Source organism: Anoplopoma fimbria, chromosome 23 (assembly GCF_027596085.1).
Source record: "Anoplopoma fimbria isolate UVic2021 breed Golden Eagle Sablefish chromosome 23, Afim_UVic_2022, whole genome shotgun sequence".
Lineage (NCBI taxonomy): Eukaryota > Metazoa > Chordata > Actinopteri > Perciformes > Anoplopomatidae > Anoplopoma > Anoplopoma fimbria.
This window is the reverse complement of record NC_072471.1, coordinates 7,496,458-7,514,710: the sequence shown is the minus strand read 5'-3', so window position 1 is coordinate 7,514,710 and position 18,253 is coordinate 7,496,458. Positions and strand designations below refer to the sequence as shown.

General features: G+C 41.1%; 1 protein-coding gene across 1 annotated transcript in view; it reads right to left on the bottom strand.

The window, feature by feature from the left end:
• The window catches only part of anks1b (ankyrin repeat and sterile alpha motif domain containing 1B), a 202,142-nt gene that overhangs the window by 13,355 nt on the left and 170,534 nt on the right, over window positions 1-18,253 (bottom strand). Inside the window, exons 20-22 of the mRNA XM_054624412.1 lie at window positions 5,477-5,584; window positions 3,910-4,113; window positions 1,602-1,727 (exon numbers count right to left, since the gene is read on the bottom strand). Coding sequence (XP_054480387.1) covers window positions 1,602-1,727; window positions 3,910-4,113; window positions 5,477-5,584 — 438 coding nt within the window. The remainder of the gene's footprint in view (window positions 1-1,601; window positions 1,728-3,909; window positions 4,114-5,476; window positions 5,585-18,253) is intronic.

Genomic DNA, 18,253 nt, shown 5'->3' with positions numbered 1-18,253 from the left:
TACCAAGCTAACCGTCTTAGTTTAGTGTGTTAGCATGCTAATATTTGCTAATTAGAACTTAATATAAAGGCCGAGACTGATGGCAAAGTCTTTTTTTTTTCTTGCAAGTTGTTAGTCATAAACCAGGCTGCATTTGAATAAAAGTAAGAATTCACTAACAGTTTGTGTTTTTGATGTATCTACAGATCCTTTTAAATTCATATAAAGGAGCACACAGAGTCATTGTTGAGATCTGGTAGTGATGTTACAATGTCTGCAAGGTTTTACTGGAAATAGATTTGTAATAACTTTTTTTCAAGCTTTGGTTGTAAAGCTGACATAACAAAGTTAATTTGCCTTTTTTTATATATAGAGCCTGAAATGAAAATGTAACTCCGCATTTGTTCTGTCTTTTTGGCTTTTTTGTTTTACCTTCCCTCTTTCTCTATTAGCACACTATATACTCTCTTTTCCCTCTCCTTCTCATTACCGTCCTATCCATCTAATTTATTCTTATTCACTCTCCGTCTCCTTCCAGCTTGCCAATATTCACACCGAGCGCTCTGCCTCCCCCTCTGTTGTGGCTCCCGCTCATTTATCTCACTTTCTGAGCTTTCTGGAGCCCGTTATCCTGGGACATCCGGCGCTTTTGGAGATGTTCTCATAAATGGCTCAATGAAGGCATCCCCCTATTTTCCCAAGGTGGCCCACCCGTTGTGTGTTCCCCTATCATCCGCCCAAAACACATTGCGTGTGTAGCTGTACATCTGTCAGAGGCCTAATGGTCCATGTTGTTTCTGTCAATCTTCTGAGGTGAGAAAATGAAAAAGGGGACATTTTTGACTGAGGGAAGACGAACCCTTGGGTTACTTTTATCTCTAATTCACTTTCTTGCTTTTATTCATATTTGATTTCAGCATCACATTCAAACTGTTCTTCTTTCCCTCTCCTCCTCCCGTTCTCTGTTACTTAATCATCTTCTAGTCCATGTCTTCACCACAATGCCAACACACCAATCAGAACGTGTATTTCTAAGATTACATTCCCTCTGGATGTTTCAAAGAGCCAATGTCATCTTAAAATTGCATTTCTGCACTGCTCCAAGTAAGTAATCATTCCAGTCTGGGTGCTGAGCATATAACCAATCAGAGGTGCAAGGCTGTATCCGTGGTAACGTGGATACATAACATCCTTTATGTAACTGGCAAAAGTCTAAATTTACCAAAGGGCTGAGAATAACTGAGTGCAGTATTGACTGAAAGGTGAAGTTTAGGGCCGTTGATCTTTAATATTATTACCTTACTGTAGGTGTGTATTGATAGCATGCAAGCACGGCTGAAGTGATCAGTTCAAACGGGCAATTAATCAAGGAAACGATCAGAAAATTATGGCTGCTACTTTGATGATGATCGATTTCGGTAAACTGAGTCACTTTTGGTTACAAAATGTAATTTGAAAACGTCAAGTTGGAATTTGGTCATTTTAAAGACAATCCTAAAAATAAATCGAGAAAATCATCTGCAGATTAATCGTTAATGAAAATAATTGTGAGTTGCAGCCCTTCTGTATTTGGACTGTGAACACACTCACACACAAGAGTGAAGTCAAGTGGTAGGACTTACGTAGGCTTCGTAGTCACAGGACTGAAAGATGAGCTTCTCGGGGTGATGCTGCCAGTACTGCACCGGAGTGGACGAGGTGGCCTCGTTGGGCGGACGCAACGTGATTGGCTCGCACCACTCGCCTGCCTGAAACGACAACCAATACAAAGCGCGTTAGGACACAAACAGGCTCATACAGGATAACATGATGTGGTGTGACGTCAAGGCTTATGCAGTGTATCCCATGTGGACATGACTCGTTGGCCTGATAAATATGTTCATAATGTAACAGCTTTTCCTGACCTAACATGAACATGCCTTCAAAGGGGACACGCTCCAGAGAACATCCAAGGGGAAATTAAACTTGGATGAATTATGCTCGGCTTCCAAATGTTCCCATTCTTAAGCTCAGTTAAAGACTCTTTGCTGCGGCTCACCTCTTTCTCAACCACTGAGCTTTCAACATTTTTAAATAGAATAAATACCTAAATCCTATCTGCATACTTGTCTGCGGACAACAATTTACTTTTATGGTCTTTCATTCTTTGGTTAAATGAAACCAGATGATGTTTTGTGCCCACATCCTGTGCCAAAGAATGAATGATTATGTACCTATCCATATCTGATTGCTTTTGTGTGTAATCCCCATCAGAAGGCTGGTGAGGCGGAGTGGAGGTGAGATCTTGCAATCAGATGCAAAGATGTTTGATAAACAGCCTTGGGATAAGCCTTTAGAAACAGAAATAATCCAAATCTACGCTAAACCCCAAAAGCTTAACCATTTTACACATGCTTTTCCCCACATACTTTGACCCAGCTGCCAGACTTAGCTGGAAATCTTACAAAAAGTGCTGCCTAAAGGACGAAAAGAATGTGTTGAACTTCTACTCATGGGTTTTGTTTTCTTAAAAAATGAAAAAGGAGAACAGAAGGTCAGGGAAGAGCCAGAGGGTGAAACGAGGCAACTGTCAGAGAATAAGGTTATTTAAAAAAAAAAAAAAAGACTAGAAATATCCCCTTTTCGCCAATAGTTATCTTTCTATTCTAGCAAAGCTGACTCATCGATGCCACCTCAAGAGGTGCTGTTTCCAGTAAGGGGGACACTGTGGCGCACACACTTAAGGGATTCAGCGGGGTAAACATTAGCGTGTGTTAATCTGCATTGGGATGCTCTGTGATTCACAGGGAGATACAAAAAGACCCTAATCATACTGCATCAAAACACAGCTGCTCTCTCAGCTGTGTGGATGTGTTAGCGCGTGTTTGCGCCTTTACTGATTGGAAGTCATAAAGTTATAATTTGGCATTTAGATGAGATTAAATTGGCAGAAAAGTTGAGACAGTTGTTGTGAAAAGTACGTCTTGTTTATGTAGAACTATAAAATCTTTTGAAGTTTGACATTAGAGACAGACTACTGATGAAAGTTTATTTCGTAAAGCTGTAGATTATGCCTGATTGCGTTTATATGCATGCCAACCTAACTGTTGCACTCAGCCCACTGTATTGTGGGTTGCATATTTTAATCATTTTATAGCACAAAGTTCCAGGCATAAATTTCCTGTTTCCTTAATTGTAAAATTTATACAAGCTTCTAAACTGCAGAGACGGCTGCTGGTGTCAGATGGCCTGCCTGCTGCGGATTATTAACAGTGTCTTTTCAACAAGCAAACAGGCAGATAAAACACATTTGGCTTGGTTATTGTAGCTATTAGGGACAGCGTTTAATTACTGAGATACTTCATGTATGATTAAGATCTACTCCACCGTCCTCATTAGAAATGTGATACTGCCTGAAAGTCCATCAGTTTATAATAGCTTTGAGGTTGTAAAATTACAGGATGCACTTTGAAATATCACATATTATTTTATTATATATTTACAGCAAGAAGAACATTTTTAAAGAACAGTATTAAAGGATGAATCTTGAGCTATATATTTTCTAACATTTTTATTTTCAATAATCCTGTGAAGACCAAAACTAACTGTGTTCCTCCAAAACCAGTCTACCCATTTAGTATAAAAATGCCTCACAGGTCACTGGTCACTGTAATTTTTAGCAAACGTTACTCAAACAGAAGGAAATAGTGCATTTGGTGGGGACTATTTTCTGCTGCGGATTAATACTGACCTGGTGCTTAAGGGAGTGTTTACAGTGATACATGTTGATGGAAATTAAGGATGATTAATGTGTGGCTCATTGATGGATTGTTTTTAATAAGAAGGAGCTCTAAGTCAGAGATGACGTGTTTAACTACGACCATTCATAATACTCCCCCCCTCTCTGTCCCTGTCTCCATTCATCCCTCCATCCTGTCCTCCCTTCCTCACCATGCTGACTTGGGCCATCTGTCGCTCCAGCTTGGATCGCGGCACGTCCTCGAAGTAGTTGTCATTGCTGCGCTGCCTGCGCCGGGCGTCCGCCTGCATGATGAGGTGCTGCACGTCCAGAGATCCACCCGGGACCCCCGCCGTGTACGCTGCCTGGCCCACCGACGGGCTGAGCTGGGGAGGAGTGTGGTTCCCGCCGGGCTCCTGGGACAGAACGGGTGAGGGGGAGGAGGAGGGAAGTAAGAGAGGGTTCATTCATCATTTCATGATGTGCTGTGTCACTGCTGCAAGTACAATAAGTAGGGCAATTGCGTTCACTGTGCACTGTCACATTTTATTTTTCAGCTACAGGGATGAACGCTGATGAGTGCTCGTATCCAAAGGTGCTTTTTTAACAGGGACTCTGTCCTGTTACTTGAAGGTCTCAGCTGGTCCATCAGAGAGAAGCCTTGCCTGCTGACTGTCCCTTTAAGTGGGTTCATCCTTAAAGTGGAAAATGATGTTCATTTAAGTGGCTTTCCAAGCTGAGCAGAGACTCAAATTCTCAAAAGAATAAAACTTGTATAATGGTATAATGGTTTTACACACTAGAAGGTCAACTATTTCCCCTGAGAGCTGATTCACTTTCACTTGATTACATATGAGAAGAGCCTCAATTGAAGAGGCCTTTTCTGGGGATTTTCATAAATTTTTTCTGTAGAAGTGTTACAACTTTGCCTCTCGGTTCTCATCATGAGCCTCACTCTGTTCATTCATCCCATTTGTCCTAATGCACCCAGCCGACAGCCACCGTTTGTACTGTTACTGATAAAATACACTTGAAAAAGGAAATGCTAGTTTTAGCCTGTATTGAGTCATATACGGAATAATTCTAAGCTCTTTTTAAATTACAAGCCGGTGGAAACTTCTTTCTTGAATGGAATGAGAGTAGGGCTGACACTCAAGCTAGTCAATCAAGATCAAGCTGAGATGCCAAATATTTGCTTTTTCTAGCTTCTCAAATGTGAAGATTTCTTGCTTTTTTCTGTTTTATTCTTTTTGGGATTCTGGTATTTTATTGACTAAACAAATACCGAACCCAGATTTTTTTTTTTCTCAGTGCATAACTGCTGATCTCATATGGACAAGTTGAGACACAGTAGACAGTTTAGGCTGATTCAAGGTACAGAAAGGAGCCAAATCGACCAGGAACAACACATTCAGCGTTGTCTCAGAAACAAAGGGCCTCCCTTGGCTCAACGTCACAAAGCGCTAAAGACTATTATAAGGACGTTAAAGCGTAGCCCCAATGGGAGAAGGGAAAGCCAGTTCCCTGTGATTAGTATCCAGGACAAGCCGGCAGGAAGGGAACTGTAGTGGGTCAGCCATTTTGTGCCTGGCGGACAGATTCGGGGAATCAGTTGGGTGGTAACAGCCGCAGCTCCCTCACTGCCCTCTGGGGACGGAATTAGTGCTTTTCTTCCTCTGTCTGATGAATTCATAATCTGAATCCACGTTGAATAAGACATTGCAGAGGGGGTTTTCATGGTTCATATAAACTACTGTCTGCTCACTGAGACTCACTCACCCTGAGGGAGATGGCCCGTGGAGGTTTTTGTGGGGTGTCTTCGTGTAGCCGGTCCCCCAATGAGGCGAGGATCCGTTTTCTGTGTCCGATGAGACTGATCTTCAAAACCTGAACGAACACACAGATATTACACAATAAAGTTAGGTTACTAGCAGGGTAGTTTGTATGTAATGTGAACAGAAATCATTCATAAAGGTAGCACTGAAACGATTAGTAGGTCCACAGACAATTTATTCTTTTTCAAGCAAAAATGCCAAACATTTGCTAGTTTCAACTTCTGAAATGTGAGGATTTGCTGGATTTGATCAGTTTTTATATTGTGTAATCTTAGTATTGGGGGTTTGGACAAAACAAGCGATTTCAAGACAGCACATAAGACTATGGGAACTTTTTAACAATGATTTCTCAAATAACGTTGCAGCTCTACACTGAGGTTCAGAAGGAGTTAAGATGATTTTTATGTTCACTGACCCAGCGAAGAAACGCTGGGTCAAAAGCCACCATGACTCACTGACATTAGCATTATTTAAAACAGCTTTTAGAGAGAGTAAGAGTTCAAGGGTTTCCAAAATGCATAATACCAAGATCATATCAGAAAATGCAAATGCACAAAAACAAAATCAACACATAAAAGGTAACAGATTCTCATCATCAAGAGGCTGAAATGGAGGCTGATTCTGCTACTCAGAAAAGCGTTTCACAGAGGAAAAACACCAGCACTCAGGAAAGAGGTAATGAGTGCATAATGACATTAAATGCCCCTGAGCGGGAGCATACATCATGTCATTATTATTACATAACTAAAAGGGCTCGGACGGCTGTGTTTAAACTGTTGGCTGTGCTGTTACACAAACAAGATCATAGAGCGTACACCCTAGAGTAAAACACTCATACCAGAGAGTATAGAGTATCCTGAATGAGACACACACACACACACACACACACACAAATAGACACTGATTAAATTAATTGGTGGTCAAATTTGCAACAATGTTCTTTTTTTTCAGTCAAATGAATAAGAAATTAATATATGAAGAGGTATCAGAATCAATTTCAAAATATAAACTTTTGACTTGAGTCGTACTCACAAAAATGAGGACTTGCCACGACTTGAGAAGCAAAAACAAGCAACACACCTTGAATTTTTAATCATTAAGCCTCCGCCAGGCTTCAGTCAAACACACCCCCACAACATAACACACACCAATAGGGCTGTCAAGATTTTCAGGTTCTTTGTTCTGAGAGTTTTAACACTGACAGCTGTGAAAATGCAAAATTAAACAATATCAGATTGTGGCAAATTTGTAAAAGTCTATTGGTTTTCGCAAGAAGCTGATTACACAGGCACAAAAAGAGACTAAATACACACACACACACACACACACACACACACTTGGAGTCCAATGAAAGCACTCATTCTTCCTCTGGTCACCAGGCGTCCGCTGACTGTGCCAGTTACGAGGTTTTTCTAAAGAGACGAGCTGGAACACGACTGCTTTCTGCAGAGCTGTTGTTTGCACCGTCTACACCTTCTGGCACCGATACATACCTCAGCATACAACAAACTGCTGCCTGGTTTTTATGGGGCCGCCTCTGGAGGTCTTCCAATGAAGATATATACTCGTGTGAGAGAGAATGTGTGTGTGTTCATGTGCGTCTTCGGGGCATAAAGGTGGTAATGTGAGGCCTCGGTGCGAGTCTAATGATTCTCCCAACAGCCTTGCTTTGAGTCAGCGCAACTCACGCACACGCAAGGATACACATATACCTCATCATCACGCGCACCAATTATTGCTCTACATCTGCTGGAGAAACATAAAAATACAAACTGACAACAATAACACTGGATGCACAAACTTTAGTTCGTTGTGTGTGTGCGCATGAACCCTAAACATACAAACAGAACATAAATAAACCAATCCCAACCGTAATGAATAGTGCATATATATGCAAATTGCATGCAAGCATCTGATTTATAATGTATCTAGCAAGCCCAAAAATGCTAAACATTTTCTCTTGTTTTCTTTGCTTAGCAGGTTTTATAAATTGAATGTCATGTCATGCAGTAAATAAGGAGAAAGGGCAGTATGAAAAGTGAGATGTAAAAAAATAAAAACAGAAGCAGATACTAACGGGTTAAACTACATCATACGCTGTTCTTCTCTGTATGGAAATAATGTATTTTAATTGTTAAAATTAGAGGGATCAAAAGGGAAACAGAGAGGAGAGTAGGGACTTGCGGGTAGTGGAACTAATTGGTGTATAATGGCCGCCCCGTGCTCCTCCACCAGTTTTTATTCACTCATCTTTCCCCTCCCATCCTCCCTCTCCTCTCAGCTCACTCACTCTTTCTCTCTAACTCACCCTCCTTTATGGACAGACAGTGTCAGTCATACTACAGCGTCTCTGTGTCCGTCCATCGCTGTCTGTCTCTAAGTACTAAAGATGACATTGACTCGCTGAATTTGGTGCATTAAGATCATGTGATTTTGTCTTAGTCTGAAGTGTTTTCAACTTCTAAAAGAGCTCACTTCCAATATAGTTTGTTTTAAAAACAAGGGTCAATATCATGATACTAGAAAGTGTTGAATTGCACCGCCAGTAAAAAGAAAATTACACTCTATTTAAAGACATTCTTGAAAATAATGAATCGTTATTGGTGACATTATTGTTCACATTTGTCTCATTTTCAGTGTCAGTACCATGAAAATAAAGTTAGAGTAAGTCTGTCGATCGATTATTTGATAGAAAGAATATTTATAAGCTATTTTGATAATCGATACATTGTTTAATACATTTTAAAGGAACATTCCGCAGTTTCATCTTTTCAGTTATGTTGAGATGCTGCTTTCTTTTTTTGCTTTGTGACAGTTAACTATCACGTTTCGTTTTTGGCCATTTGATAACTTCACCTTAAGTTCGAGGTTTTTGTGATGCAAGGTTTTGACTTTAGGCATTTCATAAAACTAAAAGAAAATTGCATTTCCTGAGACAATAATCTGCAGCTAAATCTTGAATGAAAATAAGTTGCAGCCCTCATGAAAATGTGACGTTATTGCTGCACCACTAAAAAGAAAATGATACTTGATTTCCTTAAAGGTGCCATATATGACCCGTTGTAAGAAGATTTGATGACTTCTGACTAAACTAGAAAGCACAAAATGACCTGGGTAATAGGATTTTTTTTAACCTGATGTAGTTAAGGTTATGAAATATTCATTCTCTTGCATCCCGCTTCCTTCCCTGTCTGTCCCCTGAGGGGCTATAGCGTGACACCAGTCCTCACACTGCTGTTTCATCACATACAAATACACACACGCTCCAGAGAGAGGACAGAAATGGCCTCGCATGGTGTCGAATCCGTTTGTGTGTCTGCGTGTTACACATCGTCTTATGCAACAGCATCTACTTCAACTACAGTAGAAGCCTCAACCTCAGCCTGAAGTTCAACTGTCACCATGGCAACACAGAGCCTCAGCAGCAGTCACCCACACACACACACTCATCCCCCAAAAAATAGTTTTATATATATATCCACATGCACGTGGATGTGTGCTCTCTCTCTCTCTATCTCACGCGCACACACACACACACACACACACACACACACACACACACACACACACACACACACACACACACACACACACACACACACACACACACACACACACACACAAACAGCTGTTTCGGAGCCCCGGAGAAGAAGATTATATTGTTATCCCTGAATGGATGAGAATGTGAATGCAACCCGACCATTATTGTTAAAACACAGACTCACGCTCTCACTCTCTCTGTGATGCTTGACTGCAGTATCGCCCCATTTGCATTTAAATTATATTCATAGCAGCTGCATACACCGACAGGAAAAGTGTTGAGCCACCCCAGCGTACACACCTCTGCACCCCTGTCCTCTTTTTCTATCCATTGCTATCGCACTAACCACTCGTTCATTTGAGCTCAACTCTATTCGAACCAACTCAGAGAGCTGGTAGAGTTGACATGATCTCATACGTTCCCTGCTCATGTCTCTCTTCTGTACCTCTCTCTTGTAACTGAGTGGCTAGATGAGTCTTACTTATTACCCTCCGGTCTTGATTTTATTACCCTAGTATTAAGTGATTTGGGACACTTTTTGTCTCCGGTATCTGGCTCGGCTGCAATTTTTGTGTCTCGTGTGTGTGTGTGTGTGTCGATCAATGCACTAATCCTGTTAACAGTCCCGTTAGCCCAGATTGAGCGGGCTTGATTAGCCGTATTAGCCGCCACACACGCTGGTAACGGAAGCTGTGTTTTCTCACAGCCATGTCCTCTCTGTAGGCTGCTGTCACTTTACCACATAAAATAAACAAATAATAGGGTTTCTTTGCAATTTAAATACGTGTATGCATGTAAACTGTTCAACCTTCTGAGTTATTTCATTTAGAAACGAATCATAAGCACAACATCGCCCTCGTTCAAGATGCTGAATTTGTATAAACCTTCCAAGAAGATCCTTTAGAACACGCTGACCTCTTTAAGAACCACAGAATGATGGCGACATCTGCGACAAAAAAAGACATATTTTGCAAGTGCAGTGCAACAATGAGGGGTAAGTGGTAAGCGTCAGTGATTGGTGGACATTGACAACGACCTCTCTCCAGCAGGACAGCGGAGACAAAAAGCCTTTTCTCTGTTTCCTACTGGAGGGGAGTTTGGAAGCTTGTCGGCTCACTGGAGCGTAAAACCCAGCGAGGGAACCAACAGTCCAGTCACTGTCTGTGCTCAAGCTAGCACGTAGTTTTAATGACGGAGAGGGAGAAGGACTGAAAACGCTTTCATCAGTCTGTCTGCTCCAGTTTAATCTACATTGACTTGCCTAAATATCCCTTTCACCGCCTTCCCTTTTCCCTCTCTGTCCATATTCTGATTCCCCCTGACCTCGAATTACCTCTCATCATCTACCCTTGTCTCGTCTCTCCCACTTTGTCCTTCTTTTCACTCCTGATCGCGCTATATCCAGATGATAGAAGGAGAGGCTTAAAGAGAAAAAGACAGTCCGAGAGAATAAATAGAGTGAGTGTGTCAGTGACTTGGCCTAATAGAAGAAGAGGCGCCGCAGTCGCACATTAAAGACTTTCTTCTCTTCAGCCTTGGCAACTGCATGTGATTGGTCCATCTTTGTTTCCTAGCTTTCGCTGTGTGTATCTACCTTTTCTCCAGGCTCTTGTCAATAAGACCAATAACCTCTCCCCTGTAGACTAAGAGGTTGTGACCTCTGTGATATCAACAGACCTCTGAAGCCCCTCGGGCGCCCGTCTGCTAATGGTGCGGTTTAGGGTTCAACCCTTTGAAGAATCCTCAAATCGATTTTTCCAGATCAAAGAATCACTGGCGTAGGGTTTCTTTAAATTGCCCAGGTCAGAATACATTACAGGCCAATTGAATGGTTAATATTGATCCGCAAATAGTCCATGTCTGTGTCAGTCCTAGAGGGTGAATACAAGGCTGTGGCTATTGAGGACATCAAGGTCACGTCCGCTGATATGTTTTCGAAGATCTGGGGTTTTACGGTTGTTGTTTTTTGGACTAAATATCTCAAATTTGACTTTTTCTTTTCAAAACTTGTACTACACTTAAAGAGGATTAGTTATATCCATCAGAATGACATACTCGGCAGTGTAAAGAAGACCTTAAATAACATAAAGATTGTAATATTGGGGGATTAGATTTCTAGATTATTCTTTTTTAAAGGATTAGGATTTTAAAGTGATTTTTGTCCTGGTTTATTTAGAATTTCTATTTGAATGAAACCGATGAAGTCTGGAGTTTTGGTCTGTGTGCGCAATTTCATACCAACATGTTATTTTTCTGATTTGTGTGCATAGTTGGATTTTTGTGTTTATACAGCGGAGAAAAACGATAATACTTTTCGGGAATGTTTCCAAAGGCATCTAGTTTGTAATATATAAATATGGCAATACTTTCATCAGTAGCCTATAGGCTCAATCACGACTGTGTTACCTCCTTCAGCCAGAGATAGTGATTAAACAGACATTTATTTAAATGAAAATCGTCAAGATTGCCACTTTACGAGAAAATTGTCCTGAATTGGGTTGGTGGCTGGTCAAACATTAAGGGGGTTGCTGAGGCAATTTGTACTCCAACAGCCCCAGTTGATTAATATAAGTACTGCACTATGGGCATATGAAGTGACTTTCAGCAAGAAAATGTAAATTTGAGAACAAACATTATCCAATAATCATGTCTGAGCAGTGGCACTTAATCTGTTAGCTAAGAAACTAGCTTCCATCTTGCAATCAATGGGTTTTGTTATAGGAAAGCATTGGTGTAATGTGGATAATGAGCACAGCACATGCTGAGTGTGAAAGCAGAGACATTTTACAGCAACAACGCTCGGCTCATTTTTCACCCTGATTATTGACATTTTCTAACGCTGAATACTTAATCACAGCCAGCCACCTTCCATGTCGCTTCCATCCCTCACTTAATGTGTGTGTTGTTTGGAGGTGGAGCTTTTTCGCCTGGAACGATGAGTATTGATTTGCCTGAACTCTCAGCAGACTACACACACACACACACACACACACACACACACACACACACACACACACACACACACACACACACACACACACACACACACACACACACACACACACACACACACACACACACACACATATTGAATAACCCTCAGAAAGCAAGCAACTAGGCTGGGTTCATGACAGTGAAGTCGTTTTGCTCTGTATAGAACCACAGCCGCTCATATATACAGCAATATATATACATACACACTACATTGCGACCGGGGGGGGCATCGGAGTGAAACCAGAGACCACCGGTTGCCTAGCAACCAGAGAGCGGAGGGGAGTATTGCTAAAAAATATTTCCAAGAGGGACCAATAGGAAGGCTTGTTTCGGTGTGGACAGAACCGGCAGCCAATGAGAGCAGGCCGTTAATGAGCCTGCCTACATGGAGACAAATATATCTCCATTAATAGCACAAGAACTGTAACTATGACTAGAAGCACAGGCTGTGTATATGTGTGTGTGTGTGTGTGTGTGTGTGTGTGTGTGTGTGTGTGTGTGTGTGTGTGTGTGTGTGTGTGTGTGTGTGTGCAAACATTGCCAAGTGCTGCAGGATCAAGGTTGAAGCAAGATCTGTCAAAGCTTTGACGCTGCACACACATACATACATACACACACACACACACACACACACACACACACACACACACACACACACACACACACACACACACACACACACACACACACACACACACACACAAACACTTTGCCACACACAGAGGAGCTCACGAATTGAATTGCCAATATGACGAGAGAGGAAATGGTGTATGATATTTTTCTGGGTTAATAAATACTTCAGAGCCCCAAGATGGAACCGATTTTTACACCACAGAGGAGCACAAGCTCTCCTAAGGCTTCGGGCTGTGTGTGTGTGTGTGTGTGTGAACATCCATCCGTGTGTGTGTGTGTGTGTGTGTGTGTGTGTATGTTTATGAGTACAGTATTATCTGGGTGTGGGTGCTTCAAAGAGTTTATCCACCTTCAGTCTTTACAAACAAAAAATGCAAGTGTTAAATGTAGAAAAGCTTCAATTGCAGGACACAGAACAAATTATGAAAATTGATTAATACTCAATTTCACAGATCCACAAGATAAGATCAATTAAAGATGCAGATCTTTGACCACTAATGATACATTTGACACTTTTTATTATAGATCTTAAGGCTTAAATTTATTTTTTGTAGATGCTTTTTGTCGATCATGTGTATATGCGACCCTATGTGTGACCCATGAAGCTTGCATGTTGTGCATGTCCACATGACATCACGCAGTTAAGGTTGACATAGCAACAGAGAGGGGGAGAAAGCCCAGTGGACTGATGTTTTGCGTTGTTGTTGTTTGGTACCTTGCACACCAGAGGTAGAGTAAGGTTCATATACAACAGCTGCTCGCGGTCAGAGTCGGTGATGTGTGGAACCTACAGTGCATGCACTATCTGTTGAGGAAAAGGCTACGGATACAAGATGGGGTTAATGGGATGCTTGTAGCGGCCATATGTGCATCTGTGAACTCTCTGCTGACAGACAGCTTTGGACGGCACCATGCAGCGTAACGCCTTTGTGATTCCCAGTGAATCACATAAAGGAGTAACCAGTGGTGTTTTAAGTGATAATTCCCTCCTCATATTTATTAGTTAGTGATTAAAATTGCGTCATTATTTCGATAAAAGGAGGTTTATCAGTGTCCAACGTAAATATAATGAACGTGTTTGTCCGATCTTCTGACAAAAGAGAATTGTGGTGCACCAGCAATTCATTTCTAATTTTGTTTGTGAAGTCCTTACTAAATTTATTACGAGCTCCTTTTCAATTAGTGCACAATTAAAATGTATGTGATGTGTAAATTGGTTTCTATGAAACATCAGGAGAGTTGTCCAATGAACAGCTATCAACTAAATAAAGTCATTGTAACATCACCAGCTGCAGGCAAAATTACAGTTTTGGAGGGGGAAAATCAATATAATAAACCTGACTGCTAATACACATGTTTTATTTATTCATTTATTTATATATATATACATATAGAAATTAGAGTTTGAGATTTAGTGTTGTTCTTGCAGTTTACAGTGAGTGGGATAGATCTGTTAATGCGAACATTAACAGATCTATCCCACGGATATTTGGATAACATATTGTAATCTATGATATAGTGCGATAATTGTTGTCAATTGTGATATAAAATCACAGAAATTGGTATTAAGCAGTATTTTGATCAAGAGTTCTATTGACCATAATTCATAATACCCCCTACTATTCAATCTCTGTCACACATTAGCTAGCCATCTTTAGCTCTGAAGGCTATTCTAGGGTACTGTTGCGCAGTTACTCCTGTCAGTTGTTGGGTATAAATATTTAGATATATAGAAGCTAATCTCTGCATATGAACGCATTTGAGTGGTGCGACCTATTTTGATTTTGTTTACCCTAAGCCTCTACTTAGTAAACACTTACATAATAACGAGTCTAAGTTTCAAGTTACAAATAGCCTGCTTGTGATCGGTATCAGATATTTCCAAACATCTAAATAAATCAGAGCCACATCAGAGCAGCGGTGTAAATGTAGCCAAATATTAGAAGCAGCCAATAGTGAGGTCAAAGCTGTAGAGGCTATATATAAACCTAAAGCAAGATGCAATGTCCCTGATGCTTTGAGGTCATTCAAGCAGCCACGCTGATGTTTATACACACTTACATAAAGCACACATACATAAAGCACACATACATAAAGCACACAGACAATCCCCAGACTCTAAGCCTCGGCTACTTCACTTAACCTGCCTATGAGAATAAAAGTTTCTGGTAAAATCAGCTGAATTAAGGTCTGTGTTCCTGTTTGTACCCCAGTTAAGTCTCAAAATAAGATGTCATCCCTTTAAAAATAAACTCTTCCGTGCTCAGGTAAAATTGGTGTGAAATAGAATTGTTAACGCTGTGAATCATTCGAAAACTTCGCTTAAAAAAGAAGATCGATACGGTAGTTAACCAAACTAGGAGGGTGGCATAACATGAATTTAGAACTCAAAACCTTAGCGTCAATACTTCAGTCGCTGTATGTTTTTGTCTGTGAAACGTCTCCCTCAGCATCATCCATCACGCTGCGGTTTCTCTGGTCGCCTACCGACTAATGCCGGTCACTGAGGGGGGAATCTATCGCTGTGCCGACCCGATGAACAAGAGGCTGGATTATGATTGATCGACCAGCGTCTGAGGTAAAAAAGCATCTGACAGGACTTCCAATTCAATCTTTCTGTTCCGTCCGGGCTGTTCTTCAACAGCTGGGTGAAGACATACACTTCTCTTCCCGTTGTCCTGCTGGGACCTGTCTCATTCTGTCCCTCTATTTACCTCCTGCAAGGTCCTCGCTCACTTTCCGCTCCAGTCTTGCTCTTTAACTGCTGTTTTCCCATCATCAGTGCTTGCAATACAAGTCCAAACAGGCTAGGAAATATCAACTTATCATCCGGCCTGTTTGACTCTTTCTTTCCAGTAACTAAAGACAAAGTCAGGAAGCCTTCAGCTGAAGAGGAGGAAAAAATGATTTGGTAGTCACTGCTGTTTCTTTAAATGGATGAGTCACTTAAGGAAGAAAATAGGTCTATAAAAAGATGAAAAACCTGAAAACAGTCATCAAATCACAGCGGATAAGCCTCCATGTGCTAATTCATGTTTAACGTTTCCCCCACACATTGTGATTTTCACCTAAATACGTACTGGTGTTAACATCAGCCTTAAGCTTGCACAGACTCTTACAAACTAACAACATCCCGCTCTTAAGCAACTATACTCTTTCTCCGTCTCGTCCCAGATTCCTCTTCTCTTGCCATCGTCTAAGATTACGTTAGTGCATGCAAATGAGGATGGGACACAAATTAGGGCAGCGATTGGATTTGAGTGGGTTTAACTGTAGTAGTAATAGCCTTTTTCTTTCTTTTTTTTTCTCTGCTTCACTTGACTCAATCTGGAACTACAAAAAAAAAAAAAAAAAGGATTGGCATGCTCTGAGAGGCAACATGATTTGGGATTTAAACTTGTGATGCGTTCAAATACTAGAGCTTTATCAAGTTTCTTAAAACCAAACATACACCCAGTACACAATGTCAAGGGAAGTTATTACCATCTGAGTAAATCCAATGCGACTGAAGAGGTAACGTGATTCAAATTTGGTCAAAGATTCATAAGCATAAATCTACAGGAAAGAGACTAAAAGAAAAAGATACGACTCGCTGTCGTATTAGGATACTTGTGGAAAATGACACTTAAGTTTTCTTAAATGATGGATGGATGACTGGATGCCTCGCCGCTTAAAACACTGAGCTCAGACTCTCAGGTGGCTCGAGGACAGACTCCCACGATCTAGATGCACAAAAACATTTATCTTTTACTCCTGCGCACGCAGTCACACTGCCAGAAAATCAGCCTAGTCAGCAGTGTTGATGGAGCGCTATGGAAGAGTTTGGTCCGTTGTGATCACCACAGCCTCGCTGAGCATGAAAGATGCATGAATAAAACAGCAAGCGAAGAATAAAAGGAATCAATGGCTCATGATCGTGTCCTTTCTTTCTTTCTTTCTCTTTCTTTCTTTTAACAGACATCCCTATTTTTTCCTCATCACTCAGTCCCGGTCCTGTGTATCAGCATGGTTACCTACCTCTCCTCAAGACTGGACTTATTCCAAATGAAAGGTTGATTATTCTCCAGTTTGCGCTCCTCTTTCTCCTCCTGTGTTTTAATTTTCTCACACTCTTTGTGCTCTTTCCCGTTGCTGTCTTTCTGTCAAAGACAAGTTCGTCTTTCTCCTCCGCTTCTTCTTCTCTTCTGTCTTAAAGAAGCTTCCTTAGCTTTACTCCTTCGCCTCCTCACCAACAGCTTTTGTCTCCCTTTTTCTCGCACTCGCACTCTGCAGATTTTCAGCGCTCACCAACTCCTCCTCTTTCTTCAGCTTGCGGCAGCCAGACTACATCTCCTACATGTCTCTGCCTGAGCACGCTCCCTCTCTCTCTCTCTCTACACACACACACTCTCTCTCTCTCTCTCTACCCAGTTTACATTCCCCCCCCCCCTCCTCCTCCTCCTCCTCCTCTCCATCTCGTCACTATGGAGACGCTGGGCCTCTACAGAGACAAGCTCGTGCTGGTTCACAACGAGTGGAAATATGTTGTTTGTGTGAAGAATTAGTTGAGATAGTTCAACAGTTATTATCATCATTACAACGACATAAAATTAAATTACATAAAATACCAGCAGAAATATTTTTTCCCCTACTAATTCAACGTTTTCATTTGGACAGAAACAGTTTTTGTGCTAAGATAAGCTAAATGTCTGCTATTGCCTAAAATACATCCTTCATGATCATCATCTGAGTATAAGGTAAGAGTCAGTTTGGGATGCCGAATAGCTCAAAGTACAATAACAATCAGCCTTATTCAATGTCACTGCGGAGAAGAAGCCAGACAGAGGCCAAACCAAACATGTTGTTGTTCTAATTTGGCTCAAAACAGCTCACAACAGTTAACAAATTTACCCAGAATCCAAAGATGGAGCTCAATCTTTCTACAAAACGTTATTGTCAGGTTCCGCTCACTGGGAATCTTTGTTACGTTTCTATGAACACAAGCTTGTGCCTTTGATATTTATACGAAAGAACCTCATATTGTATAACGCAGCTGCTCATTTTTGTTATTAACAAGGACAGTTTTTTTTTTTCATCATTATATTTTGGAGCACATCCAAGCCTTGGAAGTGCTCCAACCGTAAGTCACCGAACATTGTGTCTGAAGGAAATGAATGGGACTATTACTTCTGGAAACCTTTCAGACGCCCAAAATAGGACCTTCCGCTTTACAATGTTAGAAGTGAATTTCAAAGGAATCACATTTTCTGTTCACATACAGATACAGACAGGTTTAAATATTTGGCAGACAACAGCTCAGGGCAAAAGAACTCCCACTTTTGGACTCGTGTACTTTAGAGCAACGCCATCAATGAGCAGGCTTGCGTAACATACATGAAGACTATTTCATAACAATCAAATATCCTCATCTGGGTAAACAATGAAACGTGGTTGCAAATCTTCCTCACTTACTTGTGCTTTTTAGAAATCTGTCAGCTAACTCCAGGACACAACTGGGACCACACCAGTGGCTGTGTGTGTTTGGTGCATTAAAAACATGCGCATGTTATAGTA